Source organism: Pyrus communis, chromosome 3 (genome assembly GCF_041283825.1).
Source record: "Pyrus communis isolate YQ-2024b chromosome 3, ASM4128382v1, whole genome shotgun sequence".
NCBI lineage: Eukaryota > Viridiplantae > Streptophyta > Magnoliopsida > Rosales > Rosaceae > Pyrus > Pyrus communis.
In genome coordinates, this window is record NC_142567.1 from 8,914,963 (window position 1) to 8,940,816 (window position 25,854).

The 25,854-nt window shown below is 36.0% G+C and overlaps 5 protein-coding genes across 5 annotated transcripts; 2 read left to right on the plus strand and 3 right to left on the minus strand.

The window, feature by feature from the left end:
* Positions 1-2,842: 2,842 nt before the first annotated feature.
* LOC148697867 (uncharacterized) lies at positions 2,843-4,741 on the minus strand. The gene has a single exon (XM_088690879.1). The coding sequence runs from the start codon at positions 4,246-4,248 to the stop codon at positions 3,556-3,558; it is 693 nt and encodes a 230-aa protein (XP_088547005.1). The 5' UTR covers positions 4,249-4,741; the 3' UTR covers positions 2,843-3,555.
* A 3,735-nt stretch (positions 4,742-8,476) lies between these two features.
* Positions 8,477-10,712, plus strand: LOC137715731 (uncharacterized). Its single transcript, XM_068455074.2, has 3 exons — positions 8,477-8,822; positions 10,047-10,147; positions 10,278-10,712. The coding sequence occupies exons 1-3, from the start codon at positions 8,768-8,770 to the stop codon at positions 10,557-10,559; spliced, it is 438 nt and encodes a 145-aa protein (XP_068311175.2). The 5' UTR covers positions 8,477-8,767; the 3' UTR covers positions 10,560-10,712.
* Positions 10,704-13,635, minus strand: LOC137715730 (Pyridoxal-5'-phosphate-dependent enzyme family protein). The gene is made up of 6 exons (XM_068455073.2): positions 13,380-13,635; positions 13,208-13,282; positions 12,449-12,592; positions 11,845-12,228; positions 11,519-11,754; positions 10,704-11,208 (listed from the first exon to the last, which is right to left on the minus strand). The coding sequence occupies exons 1-6, from the start codon at positions 13,590-13,592 to the stop codon at positions 10,986-10,988; spliced, it is 1,275 nt and encodes a 424-aa protein (XP_068311174.2). The 5' UTR covers positions 13,593-13,635; the 3' UTR covers positions 10,704-10,985.
* Positions 13,636-14,366: 731 nt separating this feature from the next.
* On the minus strand, positions 14,367-18,781 carry LOC137714465 (uncharacterized). Its single transcript, XM_088690880.1, has 2 exons — positions 18,572-18,781; positions 14,367-17,367 (listed from the first exon to the last, which is right to left on the minus strand). Exon 2 carries the CDS (start codon positions 17,331-17,333, stop codon positions 14,523-14,525), a length of 2,811 nt encoding a protein of 936 aa, XP_088547006.1. The 5' UTR covers positions 17,334-17,367; positions 18,572-18,781; the 3' UTR covers positions 14,367-14,522.
* A 4,508-nt stretch (positions 18,782-23,289) lies between these two features.
* Positions 23,290-23,981, plus strand: LOC148697868 (uncharacterized). The gene has a single exon (XM_088690881.1). The coding sequence runs from the start codon at positions 23,434-23,436 to the stop codon at positions 23,764-23,766; it is 333 nt and encodes a 110-aa protein (XP_088547007.1). The 5' UTR covers positions 23,290-23,433; the 3' UTR covers positions 23,767-23,981.
* Positions 23,982-25,854: the final 1,873 nt, after the last annotated feature.

Consider the following 25,854-nt stretch of genomic DNA (forward strand, 5'->3'; position numbering starts at 1 on the left):
GTGTTCTATAATGGTGTAAAGGTATTTACTCCATCAGGTATTCCTTGTCCTATGGTTTTATCAAAGATGGGGAGTCCTTCCTCATCCTTTTTAACCGCATGGCGTATCTCATCTCTGGACTGAGAAGTTAAGTGCTTCTCCCACTAGGAATGAAGCATTCCTGTGAAGCCAGTGACTAGGAGGTCAACAATTTGTGTTTGTGTAAAACCGTGATTAGAAATGTAGCTATTAGCAACCATAGACATGTGTTGGAGTTTGTTGAGGAGTTCATGTTCTGACAATCCATCTATATTCCATTCATAGAGTTTGTCAGCAGAGACCGAAAATTGATTTTGAATGTTTCTTTCTTCAAATTGAAGATCTGGAGGTGTTGGTCTGGGATACCAGTTTTTTTGTAAGAGTTGTAGGGTTGACTGGATTAGTACGAATACGTTTAAGATCAAAAGTTGGTTGAAGATCAACATTTTGAAAAGCATGTTCAATTTTTTGAATAGAGATATCAGTTTCTGTTTCCTGAGAAGAGTCTGAAGTAAATGTTTTTTCTTCTTCGACAGAAACATCAGGATTTTGTAAAACATTAACAATTTTCTCTTTTTCGAGCTCATTGAGCATCTGATCAATTTTTTGCATAGTAGTCATAGACTTTAAAGCAGTAGAACTTGAAGAAGCATCAGTGAAATTCACTAATGGTTTTTCTTTTTGAAAAGATTTTGGCTGAGACAATTTGTCGATTTTGGTTTCAATTTTATCTAACTGTTTTCCAATAGTATGAAGACTCTGGTTTGTAAAATTGTTCTGTTCAATGACATATTTAAAACCTGCATCTTCTTTTGGAATTTTGAAATGAGTGGCTGAAATATTGGTATTACCAGTGGAAATCAAAATAGTTTCTTTGGGAGGATAACTGGAAGAAATCAAAGTTTTGTCTTCGTTAACCCAATTTTCTTTGGTAACAACCGTAAGTTTGTTCTTGGTTTCATAATGTTTTTCAATGAAATCAAAGAAAGATATTTCAAATTGGTATTGTTCTACAAAAGCTTTCCATTCAGCATAAATGGCTAACTTTTCTTCATCTGAATATTTTTTTCTAAAAACATTTCTTCTGGGAATATTTTCAACAGATTCGATGTCAGCTTTGAGCTTCCTCCATCGGATTTTGTAAGGTTTGTTTAAAACAAGTAATTGGTGATTCACCGATATTGTTTCAAAATCAGAAGCTGTTGGTGAAGTTGGTTCTTCTTGATTTGGAGGGTGATAAACAAGATGTACTACTTGTGAAGATGTGTCTACAAACTTTAATTTAATCAAGTCATTGATTAATTCCTGTTGAGATTCTTGGGTAGCAGCAGAATTAGCTTCCTGCTGCTTTAATTTTTTTATTTACTAAAGACTTTATTAAATCTTAATCTCGACCCAATCTATCGTTTGATGTGGATCCAGAAAAAGAATTTCTGCTAGGAGCAAATGATTTATGCGAATGCACTGATTCACAAGATCTTCTTGTTGGTCGATCAAAATTAATTTTTACCGTACCATCAAAATATTGTTCAACATTGTCAAGGTTGACAAGGCTGTTTTGTATAGCGACCGGCTTACTTTCGTTGATTAAACACCAATCCGAAGAGAGACTGATGTCTGACCACCTAATGGTTCTTGGGACTTTTATGTTTGCATTTTCTTGTGCTGTTTGAATTAAAAGAGTGTGGTCTCGAGAACTTTTGGTTAAAGCTTGAAAATTCATGTTTGTGCCAGTGACTTTGTAATAAACTCTGTAAATAAGTGTCAAAGGCTGTGTTCCTTCTAGGACTTGGTATCCAGAAGTTTTGATATTAAGTGCTTTCAGCATATGTGGATCTGAAAGGCTTATGGTGAGGTCTGGGAAACAATCAAAATGGATAGGTCCGTTGTAAAGACTGGGTTCAATCATTCCAAGTATACTATCACTTAAGTCAGTGAATCTAACATCTCGGAGACACAAAAGAATAGAGGTCTTAAGACCTTTTCTTGTTAGTGGTTTAACAGCAATTTGAACCAAACCAATATGAATATAGTTATGACCATCTTTCCTATGAGATTTAATTTGTTCGGGAGAAAATAATTGACAAGTCTCATGTTCTTTACTAAGAGCATAAGTCTTCTCAACTGTTTTAACATGATGTTCGGATTTAAAAGAGGTCAAAGACCATTTTTTTTTTTTGTAAATATTTTTGCTTGAAATTTTTGGAATATTCCAATCACCAAAATCAATACTTTCATCAGTTTGAAAATCAAGTTTTTGTTCCTCATTTATAATGTCCGATATAGTTCCTAAGTTGGATCTAGAGCTAGTGCTGGCCATTGAATTAGATCTAAACAATCTACTCATGAAAAACACAAATCAATATGCTATATGCAAATCTTAAATGATTCACCTTCCTTGTGTGTCTAAACCCTTTCCCCGCTCATGCCTCTCCTCAGGCCTTACTGTTTGGACCACGCCTTACTGTTTGGTTGGGAGTTTGAAGAACTGAGGACTGACAAATAAGAAATTGCAGATAGGATAAAGAGATGTGAATACAAGAATAGATCAGATAAATGATAATGCAATTACCAACCACTTAGCTCTGATACCAAATGGGGCGGAACTACTGATAGGCGGTAAAACCGTCCATTGAATCAAGTGTGCGGAAGTAAAATGTATATAAACAGAGTAACATATCAATATAATGAATTAAGAAGAACTGAGGCTGGTTGAAACGGAATATCCATGAATGGCAGATAATAACATGAAAACATAAGATCAAATTAAACATAGGTGATGTATTCATGAAAATAATGAATTAAAATTAATGATGCAGCTAGGTTTTGAAAATAAGTTTTATTAAAACTTACTGCAAATTACAAACTGTTTTGCCTAATGGCAGATGATGAACATAAGCAAAGTGGAGCTCGCAGGCATCCTTCATAATAATATGTATTACAGGTGTTTGATATTTCTACTCATAAATTTTCTCTGTTCTTTCGAATACGCAGAGAATTCTTTTCGACTAAAGTCCCCTTGCTCTGAGAATGAGCCCTTCTTTTAAGCTGCTGAGAGGAATGATGGAGGCTGGGAACCTAGATCCGGGAAACCCGCTTGCATGTGCTAAAAGCTGGAAAAGGCTGGCGAATTATGAAAATTCACTGTGGATTCACGCTGTGTTTTCAGAAAAGCTGGATGAACAGTGATTTGTCTGCTTTTCACTGTTGGAGAATAGTGACTTGTCTGGAAACTGTAATGATGACAACTACTGCTGATAATGCTGTTTTGGAGAAATTATTACACTTCTGAAATTCAAAATTCAAATGGATCTTGGGCATCTATATATATATATATATACATCCGTGTGTGTGTGTGACCGAATTCATTAATTCATAAGTAAGTATATGCTGTAGAAAAGTTAGTAGTCTGGTTCTACTTGCTAAATACCTAATCAGCTTTCTAAAAACAGAAAATTAGCATCGATCAAAACTTGAAACATGAATTAAATTGACCTGTAGAATAAAAATAATTTGCAAGTGATATGATACGATATATCATGCTTGAATAATCTCTCTCTGAAACCTTGGAAACTTGATGGAGCCCATTGAAATGTCAATCTCAATCAGATTTTCTTCTTCATTCATCTCACTCATATCTCCCAACACCTCTCTCATACCTTGTCGCAAATTTGACTGCAGCGTAATCTCAATGAGGCTATCTTCTTCTTCATCATCAGAGACTGAACAATCATCAGAAACTTCAAACTTCTTATCCAAATTCTCACTTATTTCAGATGGAGAATCCAAAATTTCAACTTGGTCACTTTGTTGGGCAGTTTCTGTGAGAGTCTCTACCAGTTGATGAAGCCCTTTTACAACATCTTTTTCACTTTCTGCTTCTTGTGTTAGAGAATACAGCAATTCAATGTCGACGTTGGAAGAATTAGTAGTGAGTTGCTGGTCCGACTTTGAAATCTTGACATCTTTACGAACTAGCAGCTGCTCTCTAACTTGCTCCGCATCCGGCAGGTTTTCTTGGCCTCCGGTGAGATTCCCAGTTCCGACTGGTTTCTCATCCAAAATAACCAGCTTTTTATTTGTGTTGGTGAGGAGCAAAATAGTTGAGAGGATAGAAATTGTAACAAGGAAAGCGAAGAACAAGTCAAAGTTCACCAAGAAAATGAGACCTAGGCAAGAAATTAGGACAGCAAAACACAATGAGGAACTGACTAATTTAGTCCTAGCCATTTCACAGAGAGCACCAAAAGCTCACAGAAAGTAAGCAAACGACATGCGTAAGCGCACAGTTGGGTAAGAGCATTCACTCTTTTTGTATCCCGACACGATTCCGGCAAACAAAGAAAAAAGAAGTTAACGTTGAAGATAAATTACAAACTTTCACTTGCTGTAGCGCTGCTGATGTTCTGCAAATTTGAGGAGTTTCAGAAGAGAGTGTGCTCTTATCTGAAGTCGATTCTCTTGAGAACTGCCATTTATATTTTTCACATCGTCAACACTTTGGAATTGACGAGTCATGTCGTGTGCGACTCAGCTCTGCTCCCCACATGGCGCCTCTCTCAAGTAGAATACAAAACAATGCATGTAAACCCTAGCTAACATCAATATATGCCTAGGCTCGCCGAAGAGACTTTTCACTCCATTTTCTAGGCAACCAAACAAAGCCCATCAACAAAAAGTGAGCATACTAAGAAAAGCGTGACTTGAAAGTGTTTCCTAGAAGACCACCCCTTTTTGTTTTTGGTATCAATTTTCACAGTAAACAAATAAACAAATGATCAACTAGCTAGGAAATTTTTATAGGTTTCTCTTGTTCGTCTAGTTAATTTACATGAAAAACACTTACATGTAACTGTTTTTATTACTTAGCATTTCTGGGTGACTTAATATTTTATTTGTGTTTTGTAATTTTAAACTGCCTCTCAATACTTGTCACATTATAGAAACAATCTCGTATAATTTAGTTGTAACAGTATACTATACTTTTATTGAAATGCATAAATTTCTACTTACCTAACTTTCTTGTTCCAAAAAAAAATTTACACAATAGTTTTGAGGAGAATGAAGGGATTTTCTATGACGCTCCTAATATCAGGCACTCCGAGCTTTTTATTAGATATCTAGTTTAAAACAAGAAAAAAAAATTTAACGGTTAAAATTTCGAAATATTCACTATAGAATTTTCGAAGAGTGAAAATATATTTTTTAACGGTTAGATATTAAACCTTTTACTTTTGAACAAAAATAATAATTGTTAAAAAATTCAAAATATCTTATATACTGAATCACTAGAAGAATTTTCTATATACCACTGCTGCTAAAATTTGACAGGACTCCAAAATTAAAGGAAAGATACATGAGTGTTAGTATGTAATTATAATGCCCCATTTTATATTGTCTGCTATGAATGATGAATCTCACAGATAAATAATGTTATTAAAACCTTGGTCCATTTGGTTAGCTTCCATGTTCATGTTGTAATGGAAACCCATTTCCTGTCTCGGGACCATTTTCTGGCTGCACTGCACTTGTCAGGTATCCATTACCTTCACGTTCACACCAGGAATACATGCATGTATATAGATTTAATACAATACCTACATGCATTTGGTTTCATCCAAAGAAAAAAAAAAAACAAACAGTTCCATGCTTTTTGGTTGCCATTTTAATCGTATATTTTACTTGTTTCCTTGTTTTCTTTTTTCCTTTCAACAATTTTTTTTTTTTAATCTAATGATTGTTCGATAAATTTGAAGTAATATCTTTTAGAGAAAATGAAATTAGAGTCCATGATCACGAAATTATTTTAAACTTTATTTTAGAGATAGATTGGTTCAAAATTCAATCTTTTGACAGTCGTTAGAATATTTACAAACATAGGTTTAAGCGCCATTTAGTGTTATGGTTTAGTGGCATTCTTCTTCACTTGTATTATGAGAGGTCTTAAGTTCGATTTTTGCCAAAAACGAATTTGAACCACATTATTATGAGCTCAATGTAAGGTTAAGCACACCCCCTTAGTGTAAATAATATCATTTGTTCGAAAAAAAAAAAAAAAAAAAAAACATAGGTTTAAGGATGTGTAGATACATAGAGACTCAGGACCCTCCTAAAGCCAAGTAAATGCATGTGAATGTCATTCGGCGACCCTTTGAATGTTTGATAAGAGACTTTTTAGCGCCTATTAAGTGTTTGATAAAATGCCTTCTATGAATATTTCGACAACATTTGGCAAGATGTGTTGCAACACATGGCACAAAGTCTCGACATCACTCAGTAGATTGCTTTGGCATTTTTTTCGACACGAACATAGATGACAATAGACTCAACCTAGTGCTCGACAAATTTTCTCACTAAAAAAATTTGCACGCTGCGTACACAGTTTTCATTTAGATAAAACTTGGATGTTTTACAGTAGCCCTTTCCTCTCTTTTTTTTGGGTTTAGAGCAGCCCAAACAAGTGAAATTTTTCAAGATTAAAATTCTAACACTGTATTTAAATTGACCACATGCAAAATAACACACCAACAAGATCTCATCCACACTAATGGAGTTGGACACTATGGCTAAAATATGTAGTTATTATATTCAAGTGAGTTGAAGTGGAAAACTCATTCAACAAAAAAGAAACAGTTACTGGTAATCAATTGCTAGTTGATTTTGGACCAAAATAAATAAATAAATAAACCATTGCTAGTTGATAAATTCAGAATTTGATTGATTAGTTTAGATATTGCAGCAAGATAAGATCGTGATTCCGAATTTCAAATGGGATAACAAAATATTATCACAATTCACATCAAGTTTATTGAAATTATGAGAAGACAAATCAAACTTTCTTTTATATATAACCGTTGATTACATCTCTATGGTAATTAGGTAAATACACAAATGCTTTATAAAAAGTTAATTGCAATTAGCAATCATCCCTACTATTTCCCCCACTTTGAGTGCACTTTAATAATTTCCTCGTGCACGAATGTAATCATGTACAACGACATTCGACATGTCTTGAATTCAAAGTGTTGTGTCGTTTTCTTGTTACTTTTGATTCTGCGAATAATGAAAATAGTATAGGCGGTTGATTTTTATTAATTTAAGGTTTATTTTTTATAAAGTCCTTTGAACTTGATTTTAGTTTCAACTCTTTCTCTAGAATTCAATTCGTTTCTCCTTAACACTCTAAAACTCAACTAAATATCCCACATTACTTGAATTTTGTTAACATGCTTATGTGGAGTCCTTGGAGTCCATGTGGCAGAGAAAGTAAGGGAATTATGGAAAATTTTGTCTTATTTAAGATAATTTGAGTATAACATATGATTTATTAACAATTAAAAGCGGAAGCTTGCTTACATAAACTAGAAAATCGAATCTTTAACTACAAGCACTCCACACTTACTGTCTTCTGCAACCTTCTGAACACACTGCGTACAACTCGCATCCTAGCTTGCCCGAACACATATATATGTCTCGACGAAGTGTCGCAACTTGCCAATGAGTCCAACATATCTTGCCCTGCACCTTTCGACTGATGCTAGCATTGCTCTTTGAAGCCAACATCGCATTGCCTTTCCTTCCATGTTGGCATGGTGCAAGGTCAAGCCATGCCATGATCCATGTCCAATGTCAAGACTTATGGAGTCGGTCAATCTAATGGAGAGACTAAAGACAACATATTGACCACAATTTTGTATTTCACTTCAAGGAGTATTGCTAGAATCAGTCGTACACAATCTGACCACTCCTAATATTTTTCTCTTGGCTTCAATACCATTTAACAGACGTGTCATGTGTCCATATTCTAGCCAACATTATTTCTCAACAAACCTCCGCTGCTTAGGGTGTATTTTTTCTCACAACCCTCAAGAGGTGGTAATGCTTAATACCTTATTTATTACCGTTAGATAAGTTTAATTTTGAGATTTGTGTCTATCCACTATATAGATCTCGAAATTTAAACTCATCTAACGGTATTAAAGGCTTTTTAACCAAAATGATATTTGAGATTGAGATAACTCCTCATTTTGATCCATGAGATTTAAAATCGATAGAAAGGGTTGCGGAGTTTGTCCAGCATCAATCATTTTGGTCATTTTGTGAAAAATCTTCGTTAAATAAGGTAAACTAACAAAAATACCCTCGTTTTTTTGTAAAATCATTTTGGCCAATTGTTTATTAAATGGAGAGCATTTTTGTCATTTGGTTATTATTTAACAAAGAATTTTCACAAAATAATCAAAATGATTGATGGTGGACAAACTAAGAGACTAGTTTTATCGATTTCAAATCTCATAGACCAAAATTATGCTAATATTAGAGATAATTTTAACTAAAAAACTGATGATAAATAGAACAATAAGTATCACCATCATTTGAGAGATGAGCAAAAATATTCTCCGTTGTTGCTGAAGCCTAAGGAATAATAAAAGTCAACCAAGAATCAATTTCCCATCAAGGGACGAAAATATCATTTAGCCCAAAGCTGCCAACCAACCAAAGAAAACAATTTTACTTTTAAATTTTTTTTTTAAGAATTTTGGCAAAAGAGGGTTAGGGTTTTAAAACGTTTGGGCATTGCGGATGTTTTTCTGAAAACAATAAGCTGGTTTTGCGTTTCATCAGATTTGCGGAAGGCTCTCATTTGGGAGCTGTGTTGCCGTTGGTGGTTGGATTTGAGCCGTTGGATTGATCTTGATCTGGGCTTTTGCGCCCTGTGGCTTGTCAAATCCATGATCATCAGCGTCCCATGGACCCCTCTCCATTGCGAACCACTCCACCTCTCGAAGAAGAAGATGAGTGGGGTATGTTATGTATCACTTTTCCCATCTGTAGTTTCATCTTCTTTTCATATAATCTCCTTGTTTGGTTACTGAGAAAATTTGGTGGAAAGTTTAATAGAAAGGTTGTGATATTTTTGCATAATCTCTATGGGTTTCGTTTAGATTTGGAAAAATCAGTTTATCCTCAGCCACTTATTGTGTTATGCACATTGTGCTGCATCTGGGAATTGGTTGCTTCTATTGAAATTGGGTTATGCTTACACATTTTGGTTTCTAATTATTTGGTGTTAGATGTTGTTTCGGCATTGCAACGTCGTCTTTTAGCTACATTCATGGCTACAGGATCAGTAACTTGTGGTATTTAGTACGTGGATTTTGCGTTGTGCGCGAGTTTTAGTGTAAATGGGCAACAAAGTTCTGAATGTGGATTCGAAACTTAGGGTCCGGTCCGTCTGATAATCATTTTGTTTTTGGTTTTTGGTTTTCAGTTTTTGTTCTTGAGATATGAGGAAAACATATGAGGGTAAGGAGGGATGATGAAGAAGGGGGATCGGAGAGAGGGGAAGAAATAAAAGGTGAATGAATGAAAACAAAATCTTAGAAGTATAAACAATTTACAGTAGTTTTTGGTTTTTATTTTGTGTGCCTTTCTTTATGCATTTCTTCTACGTTACTCCGTCCATCCTTCATCCACTCTTCATCCCCTCATTTCCCTTGTATTTCCCGTCTAACACTAACACAAAGGTGAACCAAAAATGAAAAACAAAATGGTTATCGAATTGGCCCACACATGTACTTTTAGGATTTTAAGTCTTTTTGACTCAATTATTGTTGATTTGTATAATCAATGTATACTATTTGTACATCTGGAAAGTGTGAGCCATAAACTGATCATAGTTTCTATTATCCAGAGGCATATAGGTTAGGGAAAGTCTTTGTGGCGCAAGTTTCTCTCCCTTGTGTGTGGCACATTATGGTTGATTGGTACAGATTTATTGATGGAAAATGATTTCCACACACTCTTTTCTTCCCCTGCACACCTTTTTTTTATCTGCCCTTTATTTTGAATATATCAATGGAGTCAACGGCACATAGAAATAAACAGAGGATTGTAGAAGGAGAAACAGGGTGTGCGGAAATCCCCTTCCTTCATTTAGTGGTTTCAGCAATATAACATACCTTCTGAATTCGTTTGATGTGCATTTAACTGGTTTGAGATTAATGTTTGACTGCTTTTTGCATTAGACACTGATGGGTTCGTGATTCCGAGCTTGGTGGTTGAAGAGCAAGATAAGCAAAATCAAGATGCTCCAACAGTAGAAGCTTCAAAACCTCCATCTCCGAAGGTCAGTTGCAAGTGCTCTAGTTCTTTGTATGGAGTAAAGGGAAATATAGATTTGTATCTGATGGCCCTAAAGTCTTGAATTCGGTGACCATGGAAATGGTTATTTGCTGAAAATATATGCTTTTGTGCAGGTGGAAAAAGAAGAGAAGATCTACTTAGGACCGCACGGGGCTCCTCCTTTGCAATCAAAGCAGCAAGAGGTACACCCTGGTGGCCGTAAGCAAAAGTTCAAGCAGAAACTGAAGGAAGCGGATAGGAAAAGTACCGGGGCAGGCCGAGAGAATAAGTTGGAGAATCTGAGAGAGCTTGTGGGCGATGGGAAAGGAGGCAGCAGCATGGCAAAGGGTTCTAACAGGGATTGGTTAGACCCACACTGTCATGAGTCTGAGTTCGAGAAGTGGAACACCCGGTGATTCGAGTATCGCATGTTATAAATTGCTCGAGACATTTGAATTTTCCATCCCGTGTTAGGTTTTGATCTTTTGTATCTCCGAGACATTGGAGGCCATGTATCTTGACAATATCATTCCAGAATTTATCGCAATAGAATTTGGTCATTTAAACAAGTGATTTGTGTCGTATTAACTTACTTGGATGCCCGGAGAAACATTCAAAGAGAAGCATTCATTTCAATACAGAACTCGACGCCCTAAAATTGACAATGTAGATGAGAAATCAAAGAGATGCAAACATTTTGCCAGTACAAAATTATGTAATCTTCGGGACTTTAATCGAACAGAATTGTCATGTTAATCTCTTGAGTGTGACTGCTAAAGTGTTACTGCTCTTTGGATGGAACTGCAGAGAGAGAAATGGATCCTCTTGGCGGATGCAGAACCTCATCCAACACCTAGGAACTCTAATCCGCTAGCCGAGGGTGTCAAACCATACTGAGACAGATACTCAGCGCTGAAAAATTTGCTCAAATGTCTCATCCCACTATCGCATAAAATGGTCACAATTGTGTGACCGGGACCAAGTGCCTGTGCCGCTCGGACTGCTCCAACACAATTCATGGCTGAAGAACTCCCCAAAAAGAGCCCATCGTTCTTCATAAGAAACCTGAAAAAGTTTTAACCGATAAAAGCTCAAGGCCAAGAAAAAACAACTAAATATTCTTGGTTTAACGTTGCCAAGTGAATGGAAGAAATTGGGACTTTTTATCTTACGTGAATGGGAATATGATTGAACATACTAAGAATACCGTTTGACCAATTTCGAAATGGCAAATATACTAGACAGCACAGGAATCATAGAGGACGTTGAGAAAAATTCAATCCCAACTGCTTCCATTTTCTCAACTTCTTGGCATATTAGAAAGCACTATGAAAAAGTGGTGACTAAGAATAACTAAACAAGTCTATGGACTGACCTGGACATTTCAACAGCTTCCTTATCTGTGCCTCGGAAAGCCCCGTCAAGTTTTGCCATCATAAAGTTCTTTGTTATTCTATTGATTCCAATTCCTTCAGTTATCGTGTCAAATGGATTTTTTAGCCTTCGTCCTTCAGCCTCCTCTCTAGTGTACATCACTCCCCTTGTAACTTTATTGTATAAACCGGAACCAGGGGGATCTATCAGGAAGCACTTGACATTAGACTTCTTTTCCTGTTGAACAAAAGGAAATGCGATTAACACAACTACATTTCCGCATAAGTTGAGCAAAATAAAACAATTTAAGTGGTTTCAGTAGTGGACCTGGAGAAACCTGGACACACCAGCCAGGGTACCACCTGTTCCTGCTGCCGCCACAAATGCATCCACATTTCCTCCGGTCTGTTCCCAAATTTCAGGCCCGGTACCCTCATAGTGGGCCCGGAAGTTTGCTATATTTTCAAACTGATCAGCAAAGTAACCACCTTTGTAACTTGAGACCACACTTTGTTTCTCTCCATCACATTGGAAACCATTAGTCTGCCCAAAGGCTTGGCCATTCATTTGTTCATCTTTCCTATGCTTCATTGCAAATTCATTTGCTTCCGTTGCCCGTCGCCTAGCAATATTCACAAAGTGGTCTCTGTGCGTAATTGACACTGGTCTTACCCTTTCAACAGTCGCTCCCAGAGCTTCAAGTATTTGAGACTAGAAAAAAGGGTTGGCACCACAGAAGCAAATTTCAGCACATCGCAGAACCTAATTTTTTATTTTGAAGGAAAAATGAAACTGGGGAGAGGGAGATCATGGTTTTTGGTACCGCGGGGTTTCTGTTGTTTGCTCATATCAGATACACCCCAACAGTACCTGTAACGTATAAACAATTCATGAATCAATGTTGCTAATCCGAAATGCATTCTCTGAATACCTTCTCAACAGCAGCGTCATCAGGTATAACCACGTGGCATTTGCAACCATAAGCAGGAGCGACCGTAGCAAGGCTTATAGCTGTGCTTCCTGCACTCCCCTCAGTGACTACTCCACCTGGAGCAAGGTCTCCAGATTCCAAAGCCTGTATAGAACCAAAAATCAGAACGTTTGCGTGACTCAGTAAGCCGATCAATTACAGTCAGCCAACAACTCATTACAACTGCTTATAGTATAAATAAATTTACAAATTTCATTTAACCGAAAGAAAATTCAGAAGCTATACTCTTTAAGTCGACTTAAGCTAAACAACAATGTTCAAGTATCACTAACAACGATAAAAAGAGTAATACCGAACTTATGAGCCATTGAATATATTTAGGGACCGTTTGATAACCACTTCATTTTCAGTTTTCTTCGTTTTCACGTTGTTTGAAAACTGAAATTGTTATCAAACCGGCGCTTAATTTTTGAACAAGTCGACAACAAAAGTAGCAGGGCAAATCCAACATACATTTCTTCAATTTCGTTAAAGTAAAAATCTTCCACAATCATGGACTAGTTAAGATCATAACAGCAGATTAGAGTTTGTCAAAACTTACTTTCGAGTTTCGAAAAACTCTACTTTCCAGAAAAATTACTCTAATGATCACTGGTGCCAATTATGTCTTCCACGAGTTTTAACTTACATATACAAGAAATGCATAATTTTAATTTCTTTTCAATCAAATTTGTCAGCCAAATAAAAGAAGCTTTTTACCTCTTCAATAATTTTGACAGCAACTCTGTCTTTCACACTCCCTCCCGGGTTCAAAAACTCGCACTTTCCAAGAATCTGAAAAAACACAGAAACCAAAAATTCAAAACAAAAATTATTGAAGAAACAAATGAAAACCCAGAAAAAATAATTGGAGAAAACCCCAATTGCTCACCTCACAGCCGGTGGCGTCAGAGAGGCTGTTGATGCGGATCAGAGGGGTGTTGCCGATGGCACCAACGAGGCCATTCGTGTGATTTTTCTTCGAGGCCAGGGTTAGTTTGGTCTTTTTGGAGGAGAGTTTGGACTTGTAGAGGAAGAGAGAGAGCAACGCCATTGACACTGAGACTGCAGCCACAATAGCGCCTGTGCTTCTCACAGGCGCCATTTTTGGCGGTTCGAACCGTGACAGCTTTTGTTATCGAAAAAGAAGGCAAAAAGAAGGAAGGTTATGGAAGGTCCCTACCACCCACGTGGGCCGGGTTGTGGTATTTCACGTTCCCGGGCTGGCCTGCCTCACCCAATACTTAAATAGAGAACAATTTATACGACACGAGTACATCGTCACATAACATCTTATTTTAATTAAAGAAGAACATGTGGACAAAAACTTTACGTATATCTTTATTTCTTTGGTAGGAAACGTCACCATGGCGATGTATTGTTTTACGTAAGTCCTTAAGGGCCCAAAGTACGTATTTGAGTAACTTATGGGAAGATATTGGTTTAAAATATGGCTTAATTTGGGCACGAAGAATGGGACTGCAACTGCATGTATATTTTTTCGAATACAGGTTGCAGATTAATCTCTCTCTCCATGCAGTATCAGAAAAGGCGACGACGTGTTTGTGTCCTTTGAGTGAAACAGTATATGCTAAAACAAAGTCGGTAACCTCAAAGAATGTATCTGTGCAATTTCAAACTTGAGTTGAGGATTCCAAACCTTTACTTGTTTTTCACTAGACCAACCCAAGGGTTCCTAGCTAGATATTTAGGAAGAAATCAATATGTATGAGAAGGAAAGATGTGTGGTAGTAAATTAACTAATGAATTGGATCATTGGTATCATATTGTGAAATAATACTTTGGTGCAATTCCTATAGGAAACAACAATGACTTGTATGTATAATTGCACAATGCTCATCAAGTTTTAATATTGTGGTGAGAAAGAAAAAATTATGTTGTATATTTTGTGTGAACAAAAACTAAATACGTACGTTATAACTACAACAAAGTACGTACAAATCATACAAAGTAGATGAATATGTACAGAAAATGTAACTGAAAACTAGAAGAACAATGCAAAAATAATGCTTTACTATTCTGGTGAAGGCTCCGTTTTGGTTGGTGATGTTTCTTCTTTGGTATCCGGTGATGGTTCCTTTTTTGGATCCGGCGATGGTTCCTTTTTGGTACTATAAGTAGTGCTTCTCTTTATAAGATCTCCGAATCTTCGTAGCAATGCTTTCTTTTTCCTTGAATTTTCACCTGGAGTTCCATCTAGATGATCATAATCATCAGATTGGAACCCTTCTCCATCGTCTGTGAACGTAGAAGAAGAATTTCTTCGGTGATCAGCTGACCCTGGAGAGTCTACCTCAAATATCGAGTCTTTCAGAGCCTCGTCTAGTTCAATCTCGTCATCGTCATGATCAACAACTTCTTCATGCGTGTTTGAAACTTTGAGCTCCTTAAGATTGAAACTGAAAACTTTGCCAAATATGCTTCCATTTTGAGATGTTGTGGTGTCCTTCTCATCCTTTGACGATGTTTTCTCCTTATCTTCCTTCTTTGCATCCCCTGATAATGGCGGTTTCTCTTTACCTGTATCCTCCTTTTTCACATCCTTAGGCGGTTTTTTCTCCTTAACCTCCTTCTTTAATTCCTTTGATTGTGTTTTCTCTTTAGCCTCCTTCTTCGAATCCTTTTCTTTTGATGGCGTTTTCTCTTTCTCCTCTCTCTTGCAGTCTTTCTCCTTTGACGGCGTTTTCTCTTTCTCCTCTTTCTTGCAATCATTTTCCTTTGTTGGTATTTTCTCTTTTTCCTCATTCTTTGACGATTCAATAAGCAACCGTTTTAACTCCTTAATATTTTCATGAGCTGCTATTTCATTTACCCTATAATTTTCGTTTTCTCGAGTAAGGAAATTCAAGGCCTCTTCTTTTCCAGCCACGGTATCTTTGAGTTGAGAATTTTCGGCTTGAGCAATGGCGGTAGCTTCTTTTGCAACATTTGCTTCATTTAAGGCCTGCTTAAGTATATCGCGCAACTTGCTATTTTCTTCCTTTGATAACATGGCTCTATTATCCGTCTCTAGAAGCAACTCGTGCAATCTAAAGTTCTCTTGTTGTGCAGCATGTCTATCCTCCTCGGCTCCTCTAATACAATTAACAAAGCCGGTTTCTTTCCCACTCCATGCCAAAACAGACTCTTCATGTTCTATTTTCAACCTGGCAGCAATGTTTTTGTGTCTTTCGGCTTCTCTTCTTGCTTCATCCAGTAGCGTTTTGTAACTTTCCTCGTTGCTCTTTAAGATTGCATTCAGACGCTCTTCTTGTGCTCTTGAGTGCTCTAACTCTGCTTGGCTCACACAAAGTTTATCTTTCAACTGGTTGGCTTCTGTCGCAACTTCTTTCAATGCAAAAGCCAGATCATCCATCGCCCTTTCTCCATTTTCTTCAGCTTCGGTTGCCAACTTCAGTTCATGTTTAAGTACTTTAATCTCCTCAAGTAATTTCTCAACCACCGACGTAGCAAGTTGCTCCATTTTTTGGACATCAACCAGATTCTCCTTTGTCAATTGAAGCTCAGACTTGAGACTCTCTAATTCCTCCTTCATGGAAATATGACTTTCGGGTTGATCATGATAATGAGATGCACTACTATCTTGACTACTTTCAGCGGATTCATCTTCGTTCTCCAATTTCTTGTGAAAAGAGGCACTCTCAAACTTTGCCTCTTCAAGTAAAACCTTGGTCTGTTCAAGTTGGTTGGTTTGGGTGATCAATGAATCAAGAATTCTTGCTTCTGATTGCTTCCTTTTCTCTATTTCCATTTCCAATTCTCGAATTCTTTTGTCACTTTCAGACAATAAAGCCTTCTTTTCAGCCTCAGAGGATTCCACCTTCTCTGCCAGTTTGAGCTTCAATTCCTGAATCCTTCCTTCACTTTCAGACAATAAAGACTTTGCGCGAGCCTCGGAGGTGTTAACATTCTCTGCTAGTTTAAGCTCCAAGTCTCGAATTTTTCCTTCACGTTCTGACAATAAAGCTTTTGTATGAGCCTCAGAGGTTTCCACATTCTCTGCCAGTTTGAGCTCCAATTCCTGAATTTTTTCGTCACTTTTGAGCAATAAAGTCTTCGTTTGAGCCTCGGCGGTTTCTGTGTTCTCTGCCATTTTGACATCAAGTTCCCCAACCTTTTTTTCACTTTCGGACAGTAAAGCCTTTGTGTCTGCCTCTACGTTAGTGGACTTCATATACTCTGCCAGTTTGAACTCCAATTCCCGAATTCTTTCCTCACTTTTGAGTAATAAAGCCTTCATGTGAGGCTCGGAGATTTCCGCTTTTTCTGCCAGTTTGAGCTCCAAATCCCGAATTGTTTTTTCCTTTGTGAATAATAAAGCCTTTGTGTGAGCCTCTGCCTCAGTTGTCTTAATATTCTCTGCCAGTTTCATCTCCAGTTCTCGAATTCTTCTTTTACTTTCCGACAATAAAGCCTTTGTATGAGCATCCGAGGTTTTTGCATTGTCTGCTTTGATCTCCAATTCCCGAATTCTTTCTTCGTTTTGAGACAATAAAGTCTTTGCTTGAGCTTCAAAGGTTTTTACATTCTCAGTCAACTTGAGCTCCAAACCTTTGGCCTTTCCCAACTCAAGTTTCAAAGACTCAATATTCTCCGCTTTACTCTTCAGTTCTTGCCTTGCATTCGACAACAACTCCTTCGTGAAACTTAATTCTGAGTGCATCCCGACATCATTCTGCGTTGCCAATTCTTCACTAAGCCTCATGTTGGCCTCTTCTGCCACTTTTTTCGTCTCTTGATGCTCATCGACAGCTCGATCTCTTTCTACCTCCACTGCTTGCAATTGCTCCTCCACCTTCTTCAACTCCTCTTCAGGCTGCTCCATTTTTTGTTGTTGCGTCTCTGAAAGCTCCAACGGTCTGTTTCACAAACACATCCTTCATCAATTAAAATTAATTTCAACGAAACCAAGCAAATAAAAGTACAGAAAAATTTGCATAGGTCGACCCCTTAGAATCCTTCAAAACAGTTATCTATATGAATGTGATGTTAAAAATTTCTACTCTAAAATGGTACTTTTGATAAAAATTCAACAAAACTTTGTTCCCCCTTTTTAACTACTGCACTAACGTTTTCGTTACGGTTTATTGCTGTGATGTTAAACATATTAATCCTAAAACTACTAATTAAAAGTAAAATGGATAAACAGCAGCCAATTGGCTTTGTTTTTGCAGTATAAATTATGACACACTAGTATTGCCGTAATTGTTTTTGCAGTATTTCGACACTCCATTAACGTTGTATTTAATACCAAATAAGGCACGCCTTGAAGAGCATTGAAGAGCATTTACAGCGTATTTTGCTTAAATTATTCACGACTACTAGAATACGTTGCATTTGACAAAACATCTCTTACGACATGGGCTTTTGCCGTTTGGGGGTTCACGCCGTGAATAACCATTTACGGCGCTCTTTGTGTGCCATAAAAGACCAGTTCTATTGTAGTGCAAAAGATAACAATTCTATTTTGTTAGTCAAGCTTATGTTGCTGTACTGTAAACCGGTTATCTAATGCTCTTGGACTCCTCTTTTCTGGTAAGTAGCTAGTAATCATTTTTAATCTTTGTTTCTCAATTCTTCCTTACCATTGCCCACTTTTCTTGTACAATTGAATGTATATTTGTTTGATAAATTGATCCAATATTATGGAAATATAGAATGATACATATCGTGTAAATTATGTTCCGTGTACTTTTGCATATCATACTTATCGTATTAAGTTGCATATATAATTTTTCAAGTCATCTTTGTAATAGGGAAAACCAAAGTTCATAATCCATCGAAAATTTCATGTACGTGAGAGCCTCAATCTTTAAAATATCAGGGCCGGCTTTGGAGACGGTCTTAGATATGAACAAAGACGACCAAGTTATATCTCATAGATTCAACGTCGAGGGCCATGAATTAACACACCTTTTTTTTTTTATAAAAAAACTAGCAATGAAATAGTGGAGAAAAAACATAACCCAAAAACGGTAAAAGCCTAATGAATCATGAGATGAACAGAAAAGAAAACATTGAAAATGTGGAGGAGAATTCAAGAAAATTAATTAAACAAAGTACCTCAGCCTCGAATTGCCATGATTGATGCTGGTGATGGAAGTTGTTGGAGCTATGGATTTCGATATATTCTGGAAGCTACTAAAATGCAAGTATAAAATGCTGAGAGAGAGAGAGAGATTTTTGGTGAAGAAGAAGTTGGGAGGTTGGCGGGTTTTCCAGAGAAGCTATTTGGCGGGTTTTGGAAGTGTTTTCTTAAATATAACTAATCTCATTGTAATCCTCATCATAAGGCCGTTTTATCTCCAACATCAAACACTTGTGCGTGGCATGGCAACCATCACTAACCCTCTCACTATTTATTCACACCGAAAAATAAGAAATACCTCTCACTGCTTCACAACTTTTGCCCCTTCCTATACCATTCGATATATCAATATCAATATGTCTCTAGCTCTAAGACTTTCGGTATATAATTATGAAAAGTTTACAATGTTCCAATGTATCTCTTATGATATGACAGAAGTTTTAGTCGTTAAATCTTGGTGTTTATACCTTAGAACATGAATCTAACGGCTAAACTAAAATCTCAGTGTATAATATACATCTTGACTACTGATGGTAATTGATTGGACGTACAAACAATTGATTGCTAGACAAAGTGTTTTTGGTGATATAACTTGGGCTTTTATCACAAATAATTTTTGAAGTTTAGCTAACTCATCATTTTAGTTCATTACATTTCAAATCAAAAGACGGTGTTTATGCTTATCTCCATATATACGGTTCAATTCTATCAAGTTTTCCATTATTATACATGTGTTTATACGACAAATGGTCCGTAAATTTAAGTAGCTAACTCATCATTTTTGTTTTTTGTTTTCTTGGTCAAGTTGCGTAAACAATGCAGTACGATTGTGCATGCACATTAATTCTTGCCGCCCCTTCTTTTGGTGGCTATATGGCCTAGGTACGTAGTTCATGTTAAAGTTTATTGTGATAAACGACAATTGTCGTCTGTGATCCACTGTGTGTCATTAACATCGCTAATATCCTTGTGAAGTATACTCATTGGCGACCAAAAAAAAAAAAAAAAGAGTGGATAAATTAGTGAGAATCTTGTGGTGTAAGATTGTTATTAGCATTTAGCTGATGAAATAAGACCTTAAAAATCTTCACAGAAGTCTCAAACTCTGTTACATAAGAAGCTTAATTTGCTATCTAGGTTGTCTCCTCTCATATTTTGTCATGAACGATTGGCCACAGATAGGTTTGTCTACAAGACTCGATGCATAATGCATTTGGATCTAGAATGGTATATCCACAAATCCCCTCGCACGTCTCCTTTAGAATCAAATCACCTTCTTCAGGGTCTACACATCTAATTTGTACTCGATGCATAATGCATTTTGCATCCTTCACATTTATTGAATGGCTTATCCATTTTCTGCACTCTCCTTCTCCTAGATCTACATCATGGTTCAAGAAAATTACAGTCCCTATTGTTCGATCTTAATTCAAAACATTTATTTTTATCAACTATTGGATTCATATCATTAAATGGTCAGTGATCACAAATTTCTTAGATCATGGGATCTAGAAAAACAAGAATGACATTTTCTTCTCACAACATACACTGATCCTTTTTTGTAACAAAAAATTATAATAAGAGAGAGAAGTTATGTGTAAGCTTTGAAAATGTTACCCTACACACTTGTGGAGACATAAATTAACCATATCTAAGAAGAGACGAACACATGAACTTTAAGCTCTCTATGATAATTTTACCCTTATCTTCTTGAGCAAACCACAACATACCTCAAGGGATGTGGCATTTGCCTGCCCTGGTACAAGGCCTTCGAGTCGCCATGGTGCTCATTCGAAACATGACCTCTGGGACTACTCGTGAGCTGCATGCGAAGACTAGTCTGCGCCATCACTAGCAGAACATAACTGTCCATCTAGTGTAGCCCGCAACCTCCCACCTCAGCTGCCTATGAGGGCTTGGGTCTATAAATAACCAAGTCACACAAGAAAATCGGTAATCGTCACTTACTACTCAAAATTCTCTTTGTTTAGTATCTCTCAAACTACTTTTTTTTTTTTTTTTACTTAGGCATTGGAGGTCCTTTTCTTTTCCTTTTTTTTTTTTTTTTTTTTTGTTTTGATGTTCATCAACTAGGCTAATGGTATATTTTTATAGGTAGAATTTTGTCCATTCAACCTTAGACAAAATTTGTATCCACAACAACACACATACATATTTCATGGAATGAAAAAAAAAAAGTTTTCTTTTTTGTAAAGCATGACAAAAATAAAAAAACCTACTTTCCTTTAGCCTTTTTTGTTTGAAGCAATAAGCATGATAAGAAAGAAAAGAATGTTGTGTTGCCTTGAATTTCCTAATATTTAATCCATGCTATTAGTTAACACTATACCGGAACTACTTATATTAAGAAACGAAAATATTATTCTTACCGTATTTTTTAATATCAGATGTGTTTAACCCTGTACAACTACTATTTATATTAAGAAACAAAATATTATTTGTACCGTATTTTTTATACCAAATGTGTACTATCTTGCTAATAAAAATATAACTCATATCTTTACTGTCCTGCTTCTTATAAAAATGGTCCAATAACGTGTCAAAAATATGGTAAAGATATCATTAGTCATTACCTATTTCAAAAAGTAACGAATAATTATCGTCTCTATGAAAAACTTTTCTGCCTCGAAGGACCGACTCATGTGTGAGATCTTAACTTCCACAAAAACAAACAAAAATTTGGTCCAAAAGACGCAGCACAACAATTTGTCTATTTCAGTAAAAAACACACCAACACCCACACGCGTCCATTTAAGTTTTCGATGCAATGACCATAACACCCTTTGTTTTTTGTTTATTTTTTTCGTAAGATCTCAAACAGCAATTATAAACGAAGAATCCCAAACTAAGATAATCCTAACCCATTTTCTTTAGAATTGTTTTCAGTTATTTTAAAAGAATAAAGTTATTCATAGCATGTTTCTGTATCATATTTTTATATCACCTTAGGTGGCATTTAATGTAGACAATTACATCATTTAAATTAATCAGATTTTTAAATTTAGTTCATTATTTAATAAAATAATGATTGTGATATACGATGAGTTTTTCTCTTTCCTTTTCTTGGGGTTTGCAAATTTTTCAAATAATGTGGCTATCCACATCATATGTCACCTAAGGTGGTATAGAAATGTGTTATAAAAACACGGTATGAATAACATTACACATTTTTAAAACACTTTTCAAACGAGCCTTGATTGAGCTTTAGAGGAAGAGTATCCAAACTAACCGATTACAAGGTGAATGACCCTAACACCCTTTTATTTATTGCAAACAAAACAATCTCATTGTTTTAGGACTTACAAAGCTAGGTGAAGCAACATATTCTCGCTCTGTAACTTTGCATTCACGTCCAAAAGTCCTCCTTTTTTATTCTAACTTCTTGCTGACGTGACCGTGACGAGGTTTATTTTTGCAAGTGAGGATACTCGTTGGATTTTTTTTGTGAGGATTTCAAAGATTTTCAAATCATATATGTTCATCGTACATCGTGCGGTTACTTTTCGTCATAGACTGTTTATATTTAATTTTAAATAAAAAAAATTTACAATAATTTCTGATCGCATAATGTATGATAAACAGATGTAATTTGAGGATTTTCGGATCCTCACAAAAAAAGATTCCGCTTTGGATTGATGTCACATGTGGCGTTTTTCATCACTTGATATATTTATATACAGGAATTTCTTGTTTGGTGTCTCGAGGGCATTCATGAGTCCACATGACACCAATCCATGTTCATACGAAATGAGTTCACCCTTTGCCACATCTGAAAATAATAGTTAACTTGATAATCAGGGTGGATATTTTGCTAATTTTTTAAAAGACAGAAGCCAAACTCTTAATGATCCCAAACCATTTAGTGCAAAATGCAATTAAGGGTTTTAACCCAAAGAAAAAATGTGGGCACTTTTTGGTCAAATTTAAAGATTTTTTTTTTTTTCCAAAAGAAAGAAATGTTATTATATTCGAATAGAAATGTTTATATCCGAAGTCAAAGTATTAAATAGCCACTCTGAATCAAGACCATCCCAATTATGATAGCTTCCTTCTCTAGTAACAGAAGAAGCTACTAGATGCGTTGTCTTGTTGCAAACACGAGAAGCAAAGATAAATTCTACTGACCTCAACTGCTGTTTCAACCACTAAACATCAAAGAGGATGTCTTCAATCACAACATCAAGTTGAGTTTTCCCGTTAAGCATATCCACTAGACACTTGGAGTCCGACTCCATCTGAACCACCTCAAAGCCCTTATCATTACAAAAACTTGGTAAAAATTTTATGGTGCTCTACAGTACACAATATTTTAAAATTTTAAACTGTTAAATCTTAATTTTGTATTTCTAACTTAAAATCTAGCGGTTGAAAAACACCAAGTATCAAATACTTTGAGTGGCGTAGCAAATCCCTTGACACTTGATGGGCATTTTGGTAAACAAGGTGCAAGGTAAGTATCATAAAAAGATGGATTGTGCTATCCGCACCCTTCTTTTTTTTTTTTTTTTTTTCACACAACTCTATAAATTTTCTATGATCAAATAAATTGAAGACAATTAACGCATAAAAATTAATAAAAGTGTGTAAGAAGTAAAATGAATATGGGAATACCATTACTATAAAAAGATGAAAGGATTATTACCCCTAGTGGAAAAATAAACCTTTTTACTCACTCCAAAACAAAGCTCAGGAGACAAAGCCTTTCTCCTTCAGAGAATCTCTGCAATCAGTGAGCGCGATAACCTCCCCACAATCTCTCTCTCTCTCTGTACAAAATCGAACTCAAAACTTCAATCCCCTCTTCAAAACTCAACTCATGGAGATCCCAGAAAAGCTTGTCAAGTTCAAGTTCCACTTCCTCTTTGCCCTCCTTTTCTGCCTTGCCCTCTACTCCCTAACCCTAATAGCTCCCAGATTTCTGACCCTTTTGGCCTACTTCTGGCCCCTCTTTCTCTCCACCGCGCTCTTCCTCTTCGCCGTCGTCGTCTTCGGGAAGACCACGTTGCCGGGTTCCGACGCTTCCGGTGACAAACCCGGCGAAGGCCTCCTGGACTATGTAGCCGGGCAACCGGACCATGTCGTAGAAAGTTACAAATCCGAGTTGCAGCAGAGCAGTAAAGTAGTTGAGGAAAAAGAACCAGAAATGTAATGTTTTTTTTTTTTTTTGGTATTTTGTCATCTCTGTAATTTCTAACTCTTCCCCTTGGTTTGTGGATGACAAAAATATCGACTGTCAAATTCTGGCGAGAATAATGCCGTCAATGACGTATGTGTCCCTTTTAATTTTGTTTTCTTTTAATATTGTTAGCTTGATATATTTTTCAGATCCAACTATAAATCTTATGAGTTCATGATTTTTCACTAGGAATTGGGTTTAATGTAGATAATATCAAGCAATTTCAAAAGGTTTAATCATTTAATATTGGGTATAGTTGACAAGACGATATTCTAAAATAGTTCAATTTGTCGTAAGAATGATTGGAATTTAAGTGCAACAATGTCCAAGCCAATTGGTTTAAGAACACACAGAAAATAATTTGTGTACACTCATTTTCTTCTTAAGCACAGTTTTTATTATTTTATAGCCTTTTAATTAAATAAATTAAAGAATAATCACTAAATATAAATAAATTGAAAAGTGCATAATGAGGAAAAAGCAGCTACCAATTGTTGGGGACAAATTTTAATTTCGTATTTTACATAGCATGTCTTTCGAATCATAACGCTGGTAAATTGCACGGTAATACCTAGAGGAGGCAAACATGCTTCTGTGATTTTTTCTGATCCTCAAATGTGTGGACTACTAGAGCAAAGTCATCAACTGATATTTTTTTAAAAATAAAAAATAAAAAATTTACCCATCATCTGCCGCTGTTATTCAAAAGAGAGAAGGCTTGGAATGTTTGGTCTGGTGGCAGTGTGGCATTGGTGGAGATTGAATTGGATCTGAGGAGTGCGGAGCTACTCCAAAGTCACGCACGACAGTGGTTTACGTGTAAAGGCTTTATTGGAAAATCAATTTATATGTCACAGACACTTCATCTTCTATTGGAAAAACTTTTAAATTTAGACTAAAATCGACATATATTGTTGATATTTTAAACATATTTGTTAAATATTAGAGAAATTTATATATTTCGTTCAAACCAATGCTTAACAATCCCTAAAATTTCATTATAAATTTTCATTGTTTCTATCGAAAGCAACTGATACCGATATCAATATTTAGTATATCCGCAAATATTTCCACAAATTTACATATCAATATTTTCTCCGATATTAATATTTTAATGGTCACGAGTACACAACTATATTGACGTTTTTTGCCAATAAATAAGAATCATGAAATGAAAAAAAAAAAAAAAAAAAACATTAATATGCCATTGACGTAGTACGTCACTTTAGTCTTCCACTCGTGTCATACAAGATTTTTTCTTCTAGTGAACTTAATGCCATTTCATTATTTTTAGTTTTGTTTTTTTATCTGGTGTGGGCATAATTTGAACTTTTATTTTGCAGTTACAGATAAGCCCTAAAGTGTACTATGCATAGATTCCTGAATAGTTCCAAACACATAAACACCGACAACAAGGTTTTATTGTATTAATCTATTAGTGAGTAGTGATAATGTAGTACCATAGAGTTTCAATTCCAAGTTACAATATATTCATGTATTAAGATTTCGAGTTTTTGAAACTCGGAAGTTGTATTAAACACAACGACTTCACTCTTTTCTATGGTGCTGCTTCACTCTAGTCTAAACTCTTGAGTACGAGTATCCTTTGTTAGAATTAGTTGTTCACGTGTTATGACAAATTTTTTTTTAAAAAAAATTAGGAGTAAATGCAAAATTATTTAAGGTCACTTACCATTTTTTCTTAGTTCGTTCCTTGTCGTGCATCGGCCTTTTTGAAGTATTTTGTCGGACATCTTGCTTCCATGATAGCCATGCTTGAGAAGAATACCAATGAAGATTAAACATTTCATGTGTAATAATAATGGGGTTTGGGCAATCAGATACACTCACTCAAGTTTGGAACCACCACTGTAAACGTGTTTGGCGTGTAATAACCGTTGATGTAAAATAAAACTTACATGTTCTGGAATGTCAAAGAATTATTCTTACAACAGCCATCGCGTGAACGTTTGTCAAATTACTTAATTGTAAATAAGTTTCTCTAGTTAACGCGGATCTCTTTGGTAACTTTCACATCCATCAATAGTTCGTGAAAATTCC